Consider the following 22,785-nt stretch of genomic DNA (forward strand, 5'->3'; position numbering starts at 1 on the left):
TTTGTCCGAAAAAAGTGGAACACGTTTTACGCCATATTCCGTGACCCGTAGCATTCTCATTTTTCGTGATTTATGGCTCAGTGATGGCTTTTTTTTTTTGCGTCTCGAGCTGACGTCTTTATCGGTACCATTTTTGTGCAGATGCTACGTTTCGATCGCCTGTTATTGCATTTTTAGCAAAATTTGTGGCGACCAAAAAACGTAATTTTGGCGTTAGGAATTTTTTTGCCGCTACGCCGTTTACTTATCAGATTAATTTATTTTATATTTTGATAGATCGGGCGTTTCTGAACACAGCGATACCACATGTGTGTATATTTTTAATTTTTTTAACACTTTAATTTTCAATGGGGCGAAAGGGAGGTGATTTGAACTTTTGTTTTTTTTTTGTTTTTTTTTTAATTTTTTAAAACTTTTCTTTTAACTTTTTTTTATTTTACTAGTCCCCCTAGGGGGCTATATGGATCAACAATCCGATCGCTCTGCCATATCTGCTGATCACAGCTATACAGCTATAAACAGCAGATATGCTCATTGTCTGCCTCACTCAGCTCCGGGCCGAGTGAAACCGAAAGTAATTCATGTGAGCTACAGGAGTCATCACATGACCCTGTGCTACCATGACAACCACCGGAAGTCACGTGATCACGTCACGTGACTTCCGGTATCGGGTTGTAAGTAAATGTTTACCAACGATGCCATTATAATGGTGCTGTCACATATTGATAGCGCCATTTAAGGGGTTAAACAGCATGGGCAGATAACGATTGTGCTCGTGCCTAGCAGGCACACATCTCCGCTGTGAAAATCAGCAGAGATGTGTGCTGATCGCGGCAGTAACACTATGACCGCTAGGACGTAATATTACTGCCCGTGTCGTAAAGGGGTTAAGAAGAAATATAGAAAATTCTGAAGGATTCTCAAACTTTCTAGCACTATTAGTGTTTACCATATAGAGAGGCTTGTGTCTGTAAGTATATAGATACAAAAACCCTTACAAGTATATTTCATAAAAACAAAATAAAATTTATTTAACAGCTAATTTGGAAATGTTAAAGTAAACAAAACATTACAATATTTCATTTCAGTGCAAACCACCTTGGAGTATAATCATTTTACCTAGTTTTATATATATATATGGAACATTTTAAAAAGTTACCAATTGCGATTATCAAAAAGGCTGACAACAATCTAATTAAGGTGCAGAAACGTGACTGTTAATAGGTGTTTTTTTTTTTTTTTTTAAACATACCCTGTTAGGAGACCTATAACATAATAAATATACAGAAAATACCAAAATTGTTCATACACAAGTTGGATATTTCATTAAAAAATCATGAACTAAAAATCATTTAAAATGTATATCACAGATTATTTACATGTAAAGTGAAAACTGACTTTCTGTTCAGCAGTGAGTTCCGACTGAAGCAAATGTGGACATTTCACGACGTATAGTACTGAAAGGGGAAAGTTCTAGCTCTGTGGTATATTCATTGTCATTATCATCGCTGGTTGCAGTTGAGGACTTCTGAATGCATTCATCACAACAGCAACAACAGCATTCCATGAAAGCTCGGCTAAACGGCTTGCAAAGGCAAAACAGAAGGACAGGGGTAACACATGATTTAAAAAACAAAAGAAACTGACTGATCAGATGAAGAAGATCCAAGGTCTGCCTGGAGACGCCGGTGGACATATAGGCTGTTACAATGTTACAGATATTTTCAGGGATTATACAAAAACCATACAAAATTGTTAGGGCGACTACGGTACAATTCATTTGGCTTTCAAGTTGAATCTGACGTTTGTTGCCTCTCGTACAGGCTTTCTCAGCTCTTCTGATTTTTCTTGCGGTCACCAAAGAACACGTAATTGTGAAAAGAGTGGGCAAACAAAAATAACAGCCAAAGTACCACCAGAGTCTAGCGCCGTCATAAGTAAGGGCTAAAACATAGATGGTATCAGGAAGATCTGTAGAAATCTTGACGACACAACGCTCACTGAAAGTGTTGACATTCAGCGCTGACTCATCCTTCGTTAACTGCCGTAGGACAACTTCAGGCAATGCTAAGAGGAGCGCACCCACCCATATTACAGCCAGCTTTGCAGTTGTGGATGTGCAGTTTTCAATCATCTCATAGTACATCTGTACGTTAGTGGCGGCACGGAATCGGTCAATGCATAGGGCGCACAATGTAAATGTAGTAACTCCAAGCGAGGCCACCTGAAAAACAAGGAAAGATAAATGTCAACTTACGCCCACTGTAAATAAAGAACATCTTAGATTTAAATAAGAAAAACAAAATCATCATATGTTAGTATAAGGAAAAAAAAGGACACCCACAGTTCTATCAATATGTATGCTTGATTGTGTATATTTTGGACATTCATAGTAATACAATTAAAGTAGTTGCCCCTTTCAGAAACATTTTTCCTATAAGCTCAGTTACTAGTAAAAAAGTAAAAAAACAAACTTGTTCTTCGTTTGCCCTCCCCAGATCCATCATTGACTCTCCACCACAGTTCCTGGTAACTATTATAACAGACAATCTGTGAACTCAGCGGCTCCGAGCTGCTAGTGCAATTCTCAGTTGACTGCAGTGCTGTTTACGTAATGTCAGCACTACAAATAAAAAATGCCAGGAGCAGAGATGGAGATTCCGCACTAGGTCTGGGCAGGGTAAGTGTTACGGTTGCTGCGAGCACTGGAGACTATGTCCATATTTCTTGCTACTGCACATGTGCGAGCGCTGGAGACTAAGTCCAGATTTCTTGCTACTGCACATGTGCGAGCGCCGGAGACTAAGTCCTATCTTGGAGCCATTGCACATGTTCGGGTGACATCATCGCTGACACGAGGTCACATGTCTCTGACACCTTCTATGCCGATTGGTCGCTGGTCATGTGCTTGTGACGCCTTGCTCGGTGATAGGCCAGCATGACGTCACTCCTGTCGTTCTGGCATTGGATTGGCTCTGGTGTCCTCCATCTTGGATGAGGCACAGAGTCTATATAAGACCCTGACACACGCCGCATGGCGCTCAGTCCTCTTGGTTCATGCATAAGAGTAGACGCTCTGTGCGCGTTCCTCTAGGCATTCCTCTGTCTATGCTAGGTGAGCGCTACCGGCAGGGTAGCGTTCTTATACCTTACAGCTTCGGCTGCTGTCCGTATCCTTACCTCTTAGGGGAGTGGACATAGGCAGGTGCCTGAGGCACATGGTCTGGCTGGGCCTTGTGATTCGACTCGTAGGTGGACGTTGCCGCTAGGGTAACGTTCCTTATACTGCGTCTGGCAGTTGTTCGTATCCTCACACACTAGGGGAGCGAACAGAGGTAGGAGCTTTGTGCGGCTTACGCTGCTGTTCGTCTCTTTTGCACCACTAGAAGAGCGGACCTAGGCAGGTGCCATATCTAGTGGTTCGTGTCCTCGCACACTAGTGGAGCGAACGCAGGTAGGAGCTTTGTGCGGCTTACGCTGCTGTTCGTCTCTTTTGCACCACTAGAAGAGCGGACCTAGGTAGGTGCCATTTCGCACACATTGCCTTTGTCTCTGTGATTATTAACAGAGATCACTCCACACACCCTCCAAGTAAGGGAGGAATTGCTTTACTTACTTATTATATCCTTCTGTGAGTTAACAGAGGTATTGCACTCTGCCATAGTCTGCAGCAGAGTCTTTGCACGGTGGACCCTGACTGTCTGATACTCCTTTAGGTTATTATCAGACAGCCCCCCGTAACATTAGGACTGAGCCAAGGGTCTGGCAGTTATGGCAGAATATCAGCAGGTACACCGTTACATGCAAGTACTTGAGTCACGGCTCAAGAGTATAGAGGATAAACCTCAGACCATGGTGACATCTGCACATGCTCCTCGACTTGCTCTGCCAAACAGATATTTTGGCGATGCCAGATCATGTCGTGGTTTCATTAGTCTGTGTCAGATACACCTAGAGGTCAACTCTTCTCGCTTCTCTACGGAGAGGTCCAGAGTAGGCTTTATCATCTCCTTACTTCAGGACAAAGCCTTAGAATGGGCGACTCCCCTATGGGAGCGCTCTGATGTGGTTACTCTGAGACATCAAGACTTTCTTGATGCTCTTAAGGCGGTATTCATGGGTCCGCAGGTTACCCATGATGCGGCCCTGAGACTGTTAGATCTATCTCAGGGTTCGTTATCCACTAGTTCTTATGCCATTGCTTTTAGAACTCTGGTGGCAGAACTAGATTGGCCAGAGAAGGTGTTGATTCCTATCTTCTGGAGAGGGTTGGCAGGCTATGTCAAGGATGCTCTTGCTACTCGTGAGGTCCCTGCTTCTCTGGAGGACTTGATCACAGTAGCAACGAGGATCGATGTACGCCATAAGGAACATAGACTCGAGGTCTCTTCCTCACGCCCTAAGCATCGGGCTATTCCAGTTGTTGAGGGTCCACTACTATCTTCCTCAGCATCTGAAACATCTCCCACTCCTATGGAGTTAGGTCATACGTCCTCCAGACTACGCAAGTCTGGTCCTCCTATATGTTACGTATGTCGTCAGGCTGGGCACTATGCCAACAAGTGTCCTAGTCGTCAGGGAAACTCCCTGGCCTAGTAACCATTAGAGGGGGGTTACTAGAGACGTCTTCTGCACCCTCTAAGTGTTGTATCCCAGGTCAGCTCTCGTTATCTGAGAATACATGGCCTATTATGGCTTTTGTGGATTCTGGAGCTGACGGGACTTTTGTGTCCTCAGGATTTGTAAAGGGACACAATATTCCCTCTATCATGTTAGAGGCGCCTATTCCTGTCCGTGTTGTTAATGGAACTATGTTGTCTGACTCCATTACATTGAGGACAGTTCCCTTGCGCCTTTCCCTGTCTCAGGGTCACATAGAGGAGATTTCTTTTCTTGTTTTGCCTGAGGGTATAGACGACGTCCTTCTGGGTCTTCCATGGCTTCGGACTCATGCTCCTAACATTGACTGGGAGTCTGACAGCATTATTAGTTGGGGTTCGAAATGTCAGTACCGATGTCTTCCGTTACCACCTAAGGTCATTGCAGTTGCATCTACTGATCTCTCTCCCATACCTACACCCTATCTGGATTTCGCTGACGTGTTCTCCAAACAGGGTGCTGAGGTTCTTCCACCCCATAGGCCGTATGACTGTGCCATAGACCTTATCCCAGGTTCGGTTCCACCTAAAGGCAGGGTTTACCCCTGTCGATACCTGAGTCGGAGGCCATGTCGACCTATATAAGAGAGAGTTTAGAGAAGGGGTTCATTCGTAAGTCTGTCTCTCCCGCGGGAGCTGGGTTTTTCTTTGTTCGGAAGAAAGAGGGTGATTTGCGTCCCTGCATAGATTACAGGGGTCTCAACGCAATCACAATAAAGAACAAATACCCATTACCTTTAATTTCGGAGCTCTTTGACAGACTGAGAGGAGCTCAAGTTTTTACGAAGTTGGATCTGCGGGGTGCGTATAACTTGGTACGAATTCGAAAGGGTGACGAATGGAAGACCGCTTTTAACACCCGAGACGGTCACTATGAATACCTCGTCATGCCTTTTGGGTTATGTAATGCACCCGCAGTATTTCAGGACTTCGTAAACGATGTGTTCAGGGATTTACTGTTATCCTCAGTAGTGGTGTATCTGGATGACATCCTGATTTTTTCTCCTGATCTGGAGACTCATCGTCAGGATGTCGTTCGTGTCCTTTCCCGTTTAAGGGAGCACTCATTGTTTGCTAAACTCGAGAAATGTGTATTCGAGCAGTCCTCATTGCCTTTTTTGTGTTACATTATCTCACAAGAGGGCCTGGCTATGGATCCTCCGAAGCTCTCTGCTGTCCTGCAATGGTCCGAACCTCATTCCTTGAAGGCGGTGCAACGCTTCTTAGGATTCATAAATTATTACAGGCAGTTCATACCCCATTTTTCTACTTTGGTGGCCCCTTTGGTGGCCTTGACTAAGAAAGGTGCTAATCCCAAAGCCTGGTCTACTGAGACATCTCAGGCTTTTGAGGCAGTAAAAAGACACTTTTCAACTGCTCACGTTCTTCAAAGACCCGATGAGAGTAAGCCCTTCCTCTTAGAGGTTGATGCCTCTTCAGTGGGTGCTGGTGCGGTCTTGTATCAAAAGAACGGTGCAGGTAGAAAAAGGCCGTGTTTCTTCTTTGCTAAAACCTTTTCACCGGCAGAGAGAAACTATACCATTGGGGATAGGGAACTGCTCGCCTTGAGATTAGCCTTGGAGGAGTGGCGTCACTTGCTGGAAGGAGCGAAACATCCTTTCCAGGTCTATACAGACCATAAGAATCTGACGTACTTACAAACCGCTCAGCGTCTGAATCCTCGCCAAGCCCGCTGGTCCTTGTTTTTCTCCTGCTTTCACTTCTCCATCAACTATCTGTCTGGGAGTAAGAATAACAAGGCAGACGCCCTGTCTCGCTCTATGCTTTCTACCCAGGAAGAGATTGATGAACCTCGTCTTATCCTTCCCTCCAGGGTTTTTCATACTCTCTCCCCTGTGACGTTAGACCAAATCCCACCGGGCAAGACCTTTGTTCCGCCTGATCGACAGAATGATATACTGTCATGGGCCCACACCTAAAAGGTGGGTGGGCATTTTGGTATTAGGCGGACACGAGAGTTACTGGAGAGGTGGTATTGGTGGCCACACTTAGCAAGCCACGTCAAGAGATATGTCGGTTCCTGCTACTCGTGTGCTCGCAACCGTCCATTACGGCAGAGACCGGCTGGGCTCTTGCATCCTTTACCAGTGCCAGATAGACCATGGGAGGTGGTAGGCATGGACTTTGTGGGTGATCTTCCATGTTCACAGGGACATAGATTTGTGTGGGTCATTACGGACCATTTCTCCCGGATGGTTCATCTCGTACCGTTATCGAGAATCCCATCTTCCAGGGTACTAGCCAAACTATTCCTCAAGCATGTCTTTAGGCTTCACGGGATGCCAGATCGTATCATTTGTGATAGAGGCCCGCAATTTGCTTCCCGTTTCTGGCGAGATCTTTGTAGCCTTCTGCAAATTGAGTTGAATCTATCTTCGGCATACCATCCGGAGACCAATGGTTTGGTTGAGCGTACCAATCAATCCATGATTATATACCTTCGACACTTTGTTGCTGAGAACCACGATAACTGGTCCTCCCTCCTACCCTGGGCAGAATTTGCCCTTAACAATTCGCTGGCTGAGGCCACTGGGCAGACACCGTTCGTACTCAATAATGGGCAACACCCTAGGGTACCGGTACCGTTTCCCGCTGCTGCACCTCCTCCTCTTGTGGCCGACTGGGCAACTAATGCCAGAGAGGTTTGGGATCGGACTCAAGAGTCAATCCAAGCAGCTAAGGACCGTATGAAGACGGTGTCCGATCGGTTTCGTCGCCCGGCTCCTGTCTTTTCTCCAGGGGACTTTGTGTGGCTCTCTGCAAAAAACGTGAAACTTAGAGTGAGCTCTGTCAAATTAGCTCCTCGCTTCCTGGGTCCTTATGAGGTTCTTCGACAGGTAAATCCTGTAGTCTACCAATTGAAGTTACCCGTCCATCTTAGGATCCATGACAAATTCCATGTTTCACTGCTAAAGCCGGCAATTTTACCTCACGCTCGTGAAGTGCACTCTCCTGCTTCTGATTCCTCTCACTCTAGCTATGAGGTACGAGCCATAGTTGGTTCTAAGATGGTTAGAGGGCGCAGGTTCTTCTTGATAGATTGGGAGGGCTACGGCCCGGAACATCGCTCTTGGGAGCCTGAGGAGGCTGTCCATGCTCCCGACTTAGTTGCCGATTACCTGCGTCGCCGGGAGGGGGGCCCTTGAGGGGGAGGTACTGTTACGGTTGCTGCGAGCACTGGAGACTATGTCCAGATTTCTTGCTACTGCACATGTGCGAGCGCTGGAGACTAAGTCCAGATTTCTTGCTACTGCACATGTGCGATCGCCGGAGACTAAGTCCTATCTTGGAGCCATTGCACATGTGCGGGTGACATCATCGCTGACACGAGGTCACATGTCTCTGACACCTTCTATGCCGATTAGTCGCTGGTCATGTGCTTGTGACGCCTTGCTCGGTGATAGGCCAGCATGACGTCACTCCTGTCGTTCTGGCAGCGGATTGGCTCTGGTGTCCTCCATCTTGGATGAGGCACAGAGTCTATATAAGACCCTGACACACGCCGCATGGCGCTCAGTCCTCTTGGTTCATGCATAAGAGTAGACGCTCTGTGCGCGTTCCTCTAGGCATTCCTCTGTCTATGCTAGGTGAGCGCTACCGGCAGGGTAGCGTTCTTATACCTTACAGCTTCGGCTGCTGTCCGTATCCTTACCTCTTAGGGGAACGGACATAGGCAGGTGCCTGAGGCACATGGTCTGGCTGGGCCTTGTGATTCGACTCGTAGGTGGACGTTGCCGCTAGGGTAACGTTCCTTATACTGCGTCTGGCAGTTGTTCGTATCCTTGCACACTAGGGGAGCGAACAGAGGTAGGAGCTTTGTGCGGCTTACGCTGCTGTTCGTCTCTTTTGCACCACTAGAAGAGCGGACCTAGGCAGGTGCCATATCTAGTGGTTCGTGTCCTCGCACACTAGTGGAGCGAACGCAGGTAGGAGCTTTGTGCGGCTTACGCTACTGTTCGTCTCTTTTGCACCACTAGAAGAGCGGACCTAGGTAGGTGCCATTTCGCACACATTGCCTTTGTCTCTGTGATTATTAACAGAGATCATTCCACACACCCTCCAAGTAAGGGAGGAATTGCTTTACTTACTTATTATATCCTTCTGTGAGTTAACAGAGGTATTGCACTCTGCCATAGTCTGCAGCAGAGTCTTTGCACGGTGGACCCTGACTGTCTGATACTCCTTTAGGTTATCAGACAGCCCCTCGTAACAGTAAGTAAGGTATACTTTGCTTGTTTTTTTGTCACTAACAAAATAGACCTTATAGGCAACCTGTCAGGTCTGAAAATGCTATTAACCTGCAAATATGAGATTAATCTTGAGGTTAATAGCGTAGTGAAGGTGCTACCGCCCAGTTATTGTCACTGCTCATAGCACTGAGAGTTGCGTCAGTAAACACGCCCCACCAATGATTGGCAGCTGGCTCATTAGTGCATCAGTGAAGACTGGGCTATCAGTCAGTATTGGGATGTACTTACTGCCACCGCTGTCAATAGTAACTGTAATTTTTCCGGGTGTGGTTGTATGACTGAAAGCTAGCGGCTCCTGGTAGAAAAAGAGTTCATTTTTGCCAGTGTTGTACTTTCAGTACTGAGGCCTGGTATTTTCATACGCTAATAACCTGCAGGATAACACTGTATCTGCGGGTTAATACCATTATTGGACATGACAAGTTTACCTTAAAAGAAAAACTTTTCTGAAAGAGGACAATCAATTTCAAGTACATATTGGAATATCAGGAAATGTTGAAAAATCTATTAAAGCTTATCAAATGTTAAATGAAACTCATTCATGAATTTCCAGAACATAACCTGCATGGTGGAACTTTTCACAGCATATCAATTTTTTGGGTGGATTTTACTCTTTGCATGCATAGGGTAAAATTCGCACCAAATCAGCAAATCATACTTGTTATTGTAGATTTTGTACCAGATCCACACAGATTTTGTCCATCAACGATGAGCATACCATAGCATACTATTGTAATTATCTGCACCATGTAAGTGAGGCTATGACAAAGTTAAAACTATTCGTGATAATAGTATTATGACCACAGGCGCTTAAAGGGAATCTGTCACCAGGTTTCTTCTGCACCATCTGAAAGCAGCATAATGTAGAGACAGAGACCCTGATTCCAGCGATATGTCACTTACTGAGCTGCTTGCTGTCATTTTGATGAAATCAATGTTTTTTCACTGCAAATCTAGCAGTTATACAGAGCTCATGAATATGCTGGACTACCTGGCAGCACACCAAGTAGTCCTGTAATGATAATTTACTGCTGATTAAATAGTGATTTTATCAAAACTACTACTGCCAAATAACAGTTGCCTCACTGTATGACTACTAAAAGAAATTAAAGGGGTTATCCACTACTTGGACAACCCCTTATTAAATGCCGTGTCCCTAGAGTAAAATAACAAAAGTTTATAGTCTCTTCCTACACTGATGTGGCTCAAGGGTCTCCCGATGCTTGTGTGGCATTATGTCACATGAGCGCTGCAGGCAATCAGCAGTCATTGAAAGTCATGACAAAGCCGGCTGGTGATTGGTCTCAGACTTAGCGGCAGAGACACGTATTCCCCATCCGTCTTTTTCAATGCATGTATACACTGAAACTCCACAGCCTTTCAGAGAACAATTTTCCCAGCTGCAATCATGCAGGCAGTATCAGATTCATGCTGTCTGAGGTTTGGACAGCTGAAAAAAAATTAAAGCATCCCTTTAAAGGGAATCTGTCAGCAAGTCTTTGCATGTAGTCTAAAGGCCCCTTTACACACTGCAACATCGCAAACGACATCGCTGTAACGTCACCGGTTTTGTGACGTAATAGCGACCTCCCCAGCGACATTGCGGTGTGTGAAACACATCAGCGACCTGGCCCCTGCTGTGAGGTCACTGATCACTACACATCTCTCAGGACCATTCTTTGGTCCTTTGTTTCCCGCTGTGCAGCATGATCGCTACTATAGAGCTGTGGAAAAAGAAGCGCAGATAGGGTATTACCCTAATAATGTGGGGTGAGGGGGGGGGAGTACTACTCACCAGATGAAGTTGTGCAAGTCACAACTCCTTTACTCGCATATAAAAATGTGATCAAGGCTGCAGCCCCCCGAAGGCAGATAACAGAGAATAGTAGAGAGGGGTGATAATGCCGCGCCAAAAATCACTGATGAAATTCAGATTAACGTGTCTTTATTATTGGCATAGGTCTACGCGTTTCAGGAGCTCTGCTCCCTTCTTCAGGACCGACAAGCATAAAAGAAACATCAAATCTACAATTGTGACAACAGACATACATTAAATAGCCGCATTGACGTCACAAGGACCATCCCACTTGGAAAAAAACGGGCGGGAAACAACGAAGCAATGCAGTACAATCATGATATCATGGATACATTTATAAAACTAAAAATAAAGATATAAAGACATATACATACAAAAAAATCACATGAAATAAATGAAATTTGTTAAAAAAAAAATGTGTATTTATTGTGATGCGTGTGAGCAAAAATATTTCAAAGAATGTGAATTATATATAAGATAGTATGTGTATAGGGACCAGAACCCACATATACTTGTAATTCATGTGGCACGTAAAAGATATGCAAGATAGAGAAGATCCAGTGCAGCCACCAAGGCATGTGTTCTTTTTCCATAAGGAAGAAACATAACCGAGAAGAACAGCTATGGAGCAGGGGGTGGAGCGACCTATAATAGAATGTAGTCTTCACCTCCACTTTTATTTTTATGTTTCACATTTGTTTTATGAGTCTTTAGTTGTTGACACACACTATATCTCTATTGTCGGGCAGCAGACTTGCGCCTTGTTTTTTTTCCCACGCTTATGAACTCCTTTAACCTGCTTGCCCCTGATACATATCCTCGGCGCAGGCGCGGTGGAGTTTTTTCCCACGCTATTGAACTTTGGTGAACCGCTGTCAGTGATGAGGATCTGTAGCGGTTTCACATACTTTCCCCACTATCCTCATTCCTGTTTCTTTCTAGTGAGATATATCCACATATATCTGCCCTATCTTTTTACATTCTATTATAGGTCGCTCCACCCCCTGCTCCATAGCTGTTCTTCTCGGTTATGTTTCTTCCTTATGGAAAAAGAACACATGCCTTGGTGGCTGCACTGGATCTTCTCTATCTTGCATATCTTTTACGTGCCACATGTGTGGCGCCCCTGACCTGGTCAGGCACCACTGAGTACTGCACCCATGCTGGGGACAGTACAATACAGGTAATCCAGATGGCTGACAGGGGTGTGGAACACAGGCGCATAGTGATCAGGTCTCACACATGTACCCATGAGAGGACCCCTGGGGATCCCAGGAGGGGGCAAAGCCTATACCTCCACTAGAATAGTGGCAGGGGGTTAAAAGCCTCCATCTCCTCTCAAGGGGTGTGGTGGAGAGTCTGGTTGCTAGGTGGCGTAGGCAAGAACAGGAGAGGAGGAGCAGTGAGTCAGTTAGAGCAGAGAACTCCAGAGGGCTCGGTGAGGAGCAGACCTGTGGGGCTGATGCTGTCTAACAGCGCCCGCGCAGTGACTACAGACGGGGGAGAACGGTCAACTAGGAGTGCTGCCTGAAAGCCAGCTTCAGCTAGAGAGTGCACGGAGTGGGAAGTAAGGAGACTTCTAGAGAGCACCAGGCCCAACCGGGCGGCAGATCCCGAAGCGAGGATAGATTTACCTTTCCCTGCTAAACCTGCCGGTGTGGGGCTCTTACAGCCCACACCACAACAACCAAAAGCCGCAGCCACGTAACCGCAAGTAGGGCCCATAGGTCACAGGAGGCAAGAGGCTGGAGTGGCCTGGCCCGGGGAACAAGCACACGGCAAAACAAGAAGGGGAGAGAGGCTTGGAGCATCTTCCCTGGGTGACCCCCATAGGGACTCAAAGTCGGGGTCACCCCAAACCACCAAGGGCTAAGGAAGGCGAGTTTGTAGTCACCCTCATACAGTCAGCCGGAAGGATACCTGGTTCCCACCTGGTTCATCCCAGCTACGCCCGGGTTACTCACCCTGCCACCTGAAGTGAGTAAAAACCCTGAAAGACACTCTGCCTGTGTGTGGTCATTCTGCGACTTGTGGTACTACAGCTTTACAAAGGGCTCTGGGGCTTGCCTCACTCTCAGGAGGCTACCACACCCGACTGCACCCACCATCAGCCCCAGGTGCCTCCTAATCTGCAGTGGCGGTCCCCTCTGACCGCAAATCTGAGAGTGGCGTCACGATCAAAACTGAAGATTCCCTACCTGTGACCAGCACCAGCTACGTGGAGTCCCTGAAGGTATGCACCGATACAACACCTGCGGGGCTTCACATCTGGCGTCACGAACAGGATAAGGACTAGACCTGTCCAGACAGGTGACCATGTGCCTGGGCGGTCCGCTTGGAAAATTGGAAGCGCCGCCATATTGCCACCATGAAAAGCGCGCTGAAAAACAACAGCAGCCCGCGCTGGGAGAAGTTACCGCCCACGAAGAGGTGTGGCTACCCAGAGATCCCCTGCAGAGTTCTGACCTTGCCAGCTATGAGAGTGGAAGCGTCGAGAGACGGCGGGAAGGAAAGGAAGCCACAAGTCTGCTGCTGGGAGAGGAGCTGCTGAAAGAGGCAGAGCAGAAGCTGGACAGCTTGTTACAGGAGGCAGCGAAGAGTCCACTGCTGGGAGACCGTGCAGAAGACGGCGCAGAAGAAATGGCGTCTGACCGCAGGAACCCAGAACCAGGCTCCGCTGCCTGGTGGTACCGAGAGCTGGCCCAGTTTTGCAACCGGCTGGAGACCCGGGTCGTGGAGCAGATTCGGGAGGAACGGATGGAACTGCAGGAGATGACCGCGGCGGTTCGGGCCTATGAAGGGAGAGCTGCGCGCCGGGTGTCAGGTGGGACGGCGACGACGCAGACCCCAGTGCTACCAACAACGGGTGAGTCGAATGATGCCCCGGCCCGCGCAAGTGCCCCGACCCCTGCTGCCACGTCCGCGGTCCCTGAAGAGGCGTCCGGTGCGGCGACGCTGAAGCAGGCCGCAGCCACGCCAGGTGCGGCCCTCCAAGCCCCAGCGGCTGCAGCGATGCCCTGCTCGGCCCACCAAGACCCAGTCCCTGCAGCGATGCCCTGCCCGGCCCGCCAGGACCAGGCCGCCGCCATCCTGGGCGCGGCCCGCCAAGACCAGGCCGCCGCCATACAGGGCGCGGCCCGCCAAGCCCAGACTGCTGCAGCGACGTCCAGCCCAGCCTGCACAGAGCCTCCTGCAACAGCGACACTGATCCAGGCCGCCGCCATCCCGGGCGCGGCCCGCCAAGACCAGGCCGCCGCCATACAGGGCGCGGCCCGCCAAGACCAGGCCGCCGCCATGCCAGGCGCGGCCCGCCAAGAAAAGGCTACCTCAGCATTTACCCCGGCCTGTAAGGCCAGAGCAGACACCGCTCCCCGGTCCACAGAGGTTCCTGATAGGCAGCCCACGGTGGGTGAAGACCCTGCATATTGGCAGATGAGGGCTGACCTGGAGGCCAAATTTCCACAATGGTTGGTGAGCCAGTACATACCCCCTCCGCATACCCCAAAGAGTCTCCTGCTAACTCCTGCAGCAGCTACACCAAGGAGTCCCTCACCTGGGCCGGCCGAAGAGCAGCCATCCCCGGCACTGCCACAGCTGGAGTGCCAGGAAGAACTAAGGGGGAGAGGAGGCCAGGAAGCAGAAGGGTTGACTCCGACTCCAGTGCCACCAGCAGCAGATGTGTATTCAGAGCCGGAAATGCTGCCATACTCCCGCTGGGACGAGGAGGACCTGACCCCCTCTGCAGAAGAAGAGCTGCCTAAGAGCTTCACCTGGGAGCCCACAGGCATGGATCCAGCCCGCAAGACACGGCGCAGAAGAACACAGTTTGCTCCAGCACCACAGTCTCCTGAACAGAGAGCAGTCACCGCCAGAGACCTAAAGGAGAAGCGTTTGTTGAGAGAGTCCAAAGCCCAGGCTAGAGGACCCCTGTGTTATGGCGTAGTGGAAGACTTTAATCTGAAAAGCGGCTATGGATTCATTGTAGCACCAGGAATAAAAGAAGGGATATTTGTAAACCGCAGAGATGTGAACGCTCATCTGCCAAGAGGACACCCTTGCAGAAATCTAAAGATGGGAGATTCCGTTCAGTTCACCCTGCATCAAGGTGAAAGAGGATTGTATGCTCTGGGCGTAACGCTATGTCCCAACAAACCTTATAGCCATCCCCTGCAACAAGAAAGACAAGAAAGACAAGAAAGACAAGAAAGACAAGAAAGACAAGAAAGACAAGAAAGACAAGAAAGACAAGACAGAGATAAAGAAACAGATACAGAAAAGGAATCAGATGCAGACCAAGAAAGGAAAGACACAGAACCTATAGATGAGGCAACCACAGATGAAGACAGAGACAAAGAGCAGGAAAGTCACAGGTGCCAGTGCCCAACGTGCCCTCGCCCTAGTGAAAAAGAGGAGTAAAAAGTAAAGTAAAGTAAGAAGTTACTGTTTTGACCAGTTTTGAAAAGTTTTGTTTGCAACGTTAAAGAAATGCGCCCACAAAAACTATTGTGAGAAAACCATAAACCTTAAGGCTATGAACTTGCTATAGCCACAAACTCTCGCAGTGTAAATAGTTACACCAGTGGCACCACCACCAGGGCCAGCCTGTTTAGGGGCTTGGCTCGTCTGCAACCAGGGGGGCCCGTCCGTAGAAAAGGGCCTTGGCTCACCTGCGACCAGAGAGCACGCCTGTTTATGGGGCCTTGGCTCACCACCACAAAGAGGGTACCTGGTCAGCACCAACTGTGGAGGCCGCCTCTGCATCCAGCCAGAAGAGGCTGACGGCGCGGATCCACCAGGCCAGGTATACCCTGAAACCACCAGCCCATGAAAGCCGCCTCTACATCCTGCCAGAAGTGGCTGAAGCCGCGGCCAACGGGAGAGGAAGATTGGAGGAAAGGTCTGGGGAAGTAGATGGCCCAGATCTGGTTACCAAAAGGACCGGTGACCTGCCTCCTGAGAGGGTTTTGGGTGGGTTAACGGACTTGTGGGTGGAGGGTGGTGATGTCTAATACCTGGTGCTTTTAAATGTTTTACATGTTTTAATGTTTTATGCATTTTAAAATGTTGTCTTGCAGCCCGAGGACGTGCTGGTGATAACTAAGGGGGAATGTGGCGCCCCTGACCTGGTCAGGCACCACTGAGTACTGCACCCATGCTGGGGACAGTACAATACAGGTAATCCAGATGGCTGACAGGGGTGTGGAACACAGGCGCATAGTGATCAGGTCTCACACATGTACCCATGAGAGGACCCCTGGGGATCCCAGGAGGGGGCAAAACCTATACCTCCACTAGAATAGTGGCAGGGGGTTAAAAGCCTCCATCTCCTCTCAAGGGGTGTGGTGGAGAGTCTGGTTGCTAGGTGGCGTAGGCAAGAACAGGAGAGGAGGAGCAGTGAGTCAGTTAGAGCAGAGAACTCCAGAGGGCTCGGTGAGGAGCAGACCTGTGGGGCTGATGCTGTCTAACAGCGCCCGCGCAGTGACTACAGACGGGGGAGAACGGTCAACTAGGAGTGCTGCCTGAAAGCCAGCTTCAGCTAGAGAGTGCACGGAGTGGGAAGTAAGGAGACTTCTAGAGAGCACCAGGCCCAACCGGGCGGCAGATCCCGAAGCGAGGATAGATTTACCTTTCCCTGCTAAACCTGCCGGTGTGGGGCTCTTACAGCCCACACCACAACAACCAAAAGCCGCAGCCACGTAACCGCAAGTAGGGCCCATAGGTCACAGGAGGCAAGAGGCTGGAGTGGCCTGGCCCGGGGAACAAGCACACGGCAAAACAAGAAGGGGAGAGAGGCTTGGAGCATCTTCCCTGGGTGACCCCCATAGGGACTCAAAGTCGGGGTCACCCCAAACCACCAAGGGCTAAGGAAGGCGAGTTTGTAGTCACCCTCATACAGTCAGCCGGAAGGATACCTGGTTCCCACCTGGTTCATCCCAGCTACGCCCGGGTTACTCACCCTGCCACCTGAAGTGAGTAAAAACCCTGAAAGACACTCTGCCTGTGTGTGGTCATTCTGCGACTTGTGGTACTACAGCTTTACAAAGGGCTCTGGGGCTTGCCTCACTCTCAGGAGGCTACCACACCCGACTGCACCCACCATCAGCCCCAGGTGCCTCCTAATCTGCAGTGGCGGTCCCCTCTGACCGCAAATCTGAGAGTGGCGTCACGATCAAAACTGAAGATTCCCTACCTGTGACCAGCACCAGCTACGTGGAGTCCCTGAAGGTATGCACCGATACAACACCTGCGGGGCTTCACACATGAATTACAAGTATATGTGGGTTCTGGTCCCTACACACACACTATCTTATATATAATTCACATTCTTTGAAATATTTTTGCTCACACGCATCACAATAAATACACATTTTTTGAACAAATGTCATTTATTTCATGTGATTTTTTTGTATGTATATGTCTTTATATCTTTATTTTTAGTTTTATAAATGTATCCATGATATCATGATTGTACTGCATTGCTTCGTTGTTTCCCGCCCGTTTTTTTCCAAGTGGGATGGTCCTTGTGACGTCAATGCGGCTATTTAATGTATGTCTGTTGTCACAATTGTAGATTTGATGTTTCTTTTATGCTTGTCGGTCCTGAAGAAGGGAGCAGAGCTCCTGAAACGCGTAGACCTATGCCAATAATAAAGACACGTTAATCTGAATTTCATCAGATTTTTGGCGCGGCATTATCACCCCTCTCTACTATTCTCTGTTATCAGCATGATCGCTAAAAAGTCTCAGTGTGTAAAGGGGCCTTTACAGCGACTTCGTTAGCGACTTCCCTTTCAAAAAGCTGCTTTACAACGTCCCCAATGACTAGCTAGGTCGTTCTGCAGGTCCATATCACTGTTGCGTGGTTTTCCAGGTTTGCCTGTTTGACAGCTCACCAGCGACTCACCAGAGACTTTATAGCGATCCCGGCCAGGTTGGGATCGCTGGTGGGATCGCTAGAAAGTCTCAGTGTGTAAAGGGGCCTTAAGAGCAGCATGATATAGGGGCAGAGACCCTGATTCCAGCAATGTGTCACTGGGCTGTGTATTGTTGTTTCAATAAAATCAGTGTTTTATCAGCAGGAGATTATCACTAGAGGATAGGTTGCCTTGTGCCATGTAGTCTTTCTGCTCTGTATATATATCCCTGCCTCCACTACTAATTAGCAGCTTTTTGCCGATGTACACAAATAGTTTTATTGCCCATTGATGTGGGCTATAAAGAGCTCAGCATTCATAAAACTGGTAGATTTGTAGCAGACCAGTAAGTGACACATCGCTGGAATCAGAGTCTGATCCTACATCATGCTAATAGATAACAGATTACCTTTAAACAAATTAAAGTTAAGAGAAGGCTTTGTCTGCAACAGTCACGCAATAATTGAGATAAAGAGAATATGTCCTATTTTTACCATAAGGCTTATGACCTATCAATAAGCTAGAGAGGAGGGCTACTATCAGCAGCAAGTCTTGCATTGGTGGGCTGCGAATGTGAAAAATGATATTACATTTACCACTCAGGTGCTGCCACAAATGACATGTCTGGCTGTCTATAGTTTCCCTTACTCCCTCCTAATACTGAGTTTCACTAAGATGTAGAGAGCTCCACCTAAATCTACCAGCTGATTCCTATAATGAGAGCCATATTAAATTGTCTATGACCGGTCAACGCCTTTTTCAATAAAAATATAATGCAACCTGTCACACTTTGTTCTCCGATAAATAAAATAGATATTTTTCTGTAAAAGTGTCAGCCTTTAAAATAACCTTATAAAGTGCACAAGTGAATGACAAAACACGCACAAGAACGTGCTTTTCCTCTCTCCATGTTTTGTCTGGCATCTCACATCCTGTCCTACTTAATACTGATAATTAACACCGTAAACATTAACATGGTAAGACATGCACTGTGAATTATTCTGCTACTATGGTGTGAGATGGTGAGTTTGGGTTTTTATAAAGTGTAACTGCTACTATCAGTTTAGAGGAGTGTCTACAGCACATAAAGTACATAGTACACTTCTTAAAGGGAACCTGTCAGGCAGGGTCGGACTGGGGTGTCTGGAGCCCACGAGGGGTATTGACTCCAGGGGCCCTCCCGACAGCTAAATATAAACACCCATTAGCGTTATCCCCATTATTGTGTTGTTTTGACTGTATACACAGCCGTCCTCTGCACATCTATATTGTGCACCATAATTGGGATGTACAATTACAGTAGTTTGCAGTAATGGGGTCTTTGGTGAAAACAAGTTATCACCAATCCACAGGTTAGGTAGGTGATAACTTATTGATCGGTGGAACCAGACCAGTGAAACCGCACAGATCGGAAGATTGGGGAACTTTCTGCAGCGGCAGATGGGGTGTGTGACCGCAGCTCCATTCATCCTCTGTGGGGTGGGATGTGTGACCACAGCTCCATTCATCCTCTATGGGGTGGGGTGTGTGACCGCAGCTCCATTCATCCTCTATGGGGTGAGGTGTGTGACCGCAGCTCCATTCATCCTCTGTGGGGTGGGATGTGTGACCGCAGCTCCATTCATCCTCTGTGGGGTGCGATGTGTGACCGCAGCTCCATTCATCCTCTGTGGGGTGGGATGTGTGACCGCAGCTCCATTCAAAACTTTGTGCAGCAGCCAGATAAAAACAAGCCCAGCGCTCGCAGCCACTGAGGGAATGAATAGATCAGGGGTCGAAACGGACACAAGCTCCAGTGTAATGGGGGATGAAAGTTGCACGATCGGTGCAGGTCCCAGCAATCGGACCCCACTGATGAATAAGTTATCACTTATCTTTAGGCCACGTTCACACTTTCAGCATTTGGTCAGTATCTTATATCAGTATTTGTAGCCAAAACCAGAAGTGGGTGAAAAATCCAGAAGTGGTGCTCGAGTTTCTATTACACGTTTTATTTGATTTTACCGGTCCTGGTTTTGGCTTCAAATACTGAGGTAAAAAACTCACTGAATACTCAGTGTGTGCACATTGCCTTAGTGAAGGTGATTACCTGTTTTCACTGGAGAACCTCTGTAAGTGCGTATTTACTGTAGTGTAATAGTCACAGGGCAGGGAGGAGTTAAATGTTTAAGTATTTAATTTATATTGGAAATAATCTCCTCCTTAGGCCTCCGACACACATCCGTGCCGCTGGTACGTGTTTGCCATTTTTTGCACGGAGACACGTTCAGCAATGCTACCCTATTGTAGCAGGCACACACACGTAAAACCACACGGAACGTGTGTCCGTGTGCGTTTGTACGTGTGTGCGTTTTTCTACACGCTGACATGTCAGTGTTTTCTCCGGCAGCACGGGTGTCACACGGCCCGCACCCATACCACACGGATGTAGTGTGGATGCGGTCCCGTGTGACACGCGACGGAGAAAACACACGTGTCAGTGAAAAAAAACAAAACATTTACTCACCTTCTCCAGCCCTCCTGTTTCTGCCGCTGCTGCCTCTTGCTGCCGACCGCCACTCATTATGCTCATTTAATATTCACTTCACTGCGGCCGGCAGCAGCGGGGAGACGGCAGGCCTGGAGACCGAAGATCAGCACCACGGACAGCAGCGCGGACCACGTGAGTATGCAAATTACCGGTTCTACGTGTGCTATCGCGGATAGCACACGTAGAACACACGTGGACCGCGCGGCACGTGCATGTTTTTAACGGAAGTGTGTTTCAGGCCTTATAGAGAGAAAAAGTGACCTCCAGACACAACACAATCCATTATACCAAAAACAATAATACCACATACAAGGGAGAAATACCGCTACACCGTGACCAGACCACATATTACCACCAAACAGTGACCAAATACAGCCCCATACAAGGGAGAAATACCACCACACCATGACCAGACAACAAAGTGACCGAATAATATAACATACAAGGGAGAAATACCGCAACACTATAACCAGATAACATACTACCAACACATAGTGATCAAAAGTAACTACATGCCAGAGAGTAATACTACCACACCATAATTAGAGCACATAGTAACCGAATATTACCACATACAAGGGAGAAATACCGCAACTCTATGACCAGAACACATAATGACCGAATATAACTACATACAAGAAAGTAACACCGCCACACCAAAATCAGACCACATAGTGACCGAATACAACCACACACAAGGGAGAAATACCATGACACTATAACCCCACCACATAATGACCAAATAATACCACGCATGAGACAAATATCAGTACACCATGACTAGAGAACATATTACTACCACACAAGGACATATAATACTACAATAATGATCATGAAAAAAAACTACAATGCTATTAACACTAATATTATCATCAGTGCCATAATACACAAGAGCTCTGTATATAGTGTATATGTAATACAGTGTTCACCATTGACATTATACACAGGAGCTCTGTATACAGTGTATAGTGTGTGTGTGTGTTCATTTAATACACTGACTTACCAGTGACGTCTCTAGCTGACTTTATTCATCTTCACATTTTTTCTTCACCCGGCGCTGACCGCCATCACGTCTTCCAGCCATGACGCGACTCTGCATAAAATAACAGTCACCTATAGCCGATCACTCCCAGAGCACATTCCTCACTATTTCCCCAATTTCTACACTATATCAGACTCTTGTTCCCCCATTGGAGACAGTATCCTCAAAATTAACTTATATTTCATCAGTAATAATGTCCCCTAATTTGCCCCTACAGTAATTATGCCCCACTTGCCACCATAAACTAATAATGCATGTCCCTCATTCTGGCCCCATATAGTAATTATGTCCCTCATCCTGACCCCTTTTATTTAATAATGTCTGGGGAAACAAGTGGAATGAGAAGGGGTTCTTAATTGCATCCTGCACAAAATATCATCCACACACTACTCCTCTCCAAAATAGCCCCACAAAGTGCCCCTTTCCAAAATGTCCCCCAAAAATGTGCCCTTTCTATAATATCTCCCCCAACTACATCCCTGTATAAATTCCCCCCCACTCCTTATTATATTATGCTGCCTTCCACAATCTGTGATGCCTCGTAATGTCTCCCATTGCCCTATAGTGTCCCAATTTCTTTCATAATGTCCCCCACTGACCTATAATGCCCCAATTTGCTTCATAATGTCCCCCGTTACCCTATAATGTCCCCCACTGCCCTATAATGTCCCCCACAGCCCTATTATGTTCCCCACTGCCCTATAATGTTCCCCCACTGCCCTATAATGTTCCCCCACTGCCCTATTATGTTCCCCACTTCCCTATTATGTTCCCAACTGCCCTATAATGTCCCCCACTGCCCTATAATGTCCCCCACAGCCCTATTATGTTCCCCACTTCCCTATTATGTTGCCAACTGCCCTATAATGTCCCCCACTGCCCTATTATGTTCCCTACTTCCCTATTATGTTCCCAACTGCCCTATAATGTCCCCCACTGCCCTATAATGTCCCCCACTACCCTATTATGTTCCTCACTGCCCTATAATGTCCCCCACTGCCCTATAATGTGCCCCACTGCCCTATAATGTCCCCCACTGCCTTATAATGTCCCCTACTGCCCTATTATGTTCCTCACTGCCCTATAATGTCTCCACTGCCCTATTATGTTCCCCACTGCCCTATAATGTCCCCCACTGCCTTACAATGTCCCCACTGCCTTATAATCTCCCCCACTGCCTTATAATGTCTTCCACTGCCCTATTATGTTCCCCACTGCCCTATAATGTCCCCCACTGCCTTATAATGTCTCCCACTGCCTTATAATGTCTCCTACTGCCTTATAATGTCCCCAACTGCCTTATAATGTCCCCCACTGCTCTATATTGTCCCCCACTGACCCATAATATGCTCCATAAACTCCACCGCCACTTCTTAATGCCCCTTGTAAAATAACACCGCCCCTCCCCCACCGCAGCCCCTCATGTAAAATTACTTGTCCTCTTCGGCTCCTGTGGAGCACTTACCTGTGCCTGCGCGTCCTCCTCTTCATCTCTGCAGCTGCGGCCCTGGTGATGACGGCATGTCAGTGCAGGACTGAGGCGTGCTCCTCTGC

At 47.7% G+C, this 22,785-nt stretch overlaps 1 protein-coding gene across 1 annotated transcript in view; it reads right to left on the reverse strand.

The window, feature by feature from the left end:
* Positions 1–1,005: 1,005 nt before the first annotated feature.
* Positions 1,006–22,785, reverse strand: part of GPR37 (G protein-coupled receptor 37) — a 78,322-nt gene continuing 56,542 nt past the window's right edge. Inside the window, exon 2 of the mRNA XM_075342541.1 lies at positions 1,006–2,224. Coding sequence (XP_075198656.1) covers positions 1,406–2,224 — 819 coding nt within the window. The 3' untranslated portion in view covers positions 1,006–1,405. The remainder of the gene's footprint in view (positions 2,225–22,785) is intronic.

The sequence above is a fragment of the Anomaloglossus baeobatrachus genome, chromosome 4 (genome assembly GCF_048569485.1).
Source record: "Anomaloglossus baeobatrachus isolate aAnoBae1 chromosome 4, aAnoBae1.hap1, whole genome shotgun sequence".
NCBI lineage: Eukaryota > Metazoa > Chordata > Amphibia > Anura > Aromobatidae > Anomaloglossus > Anomaloglossus baeobatrachus.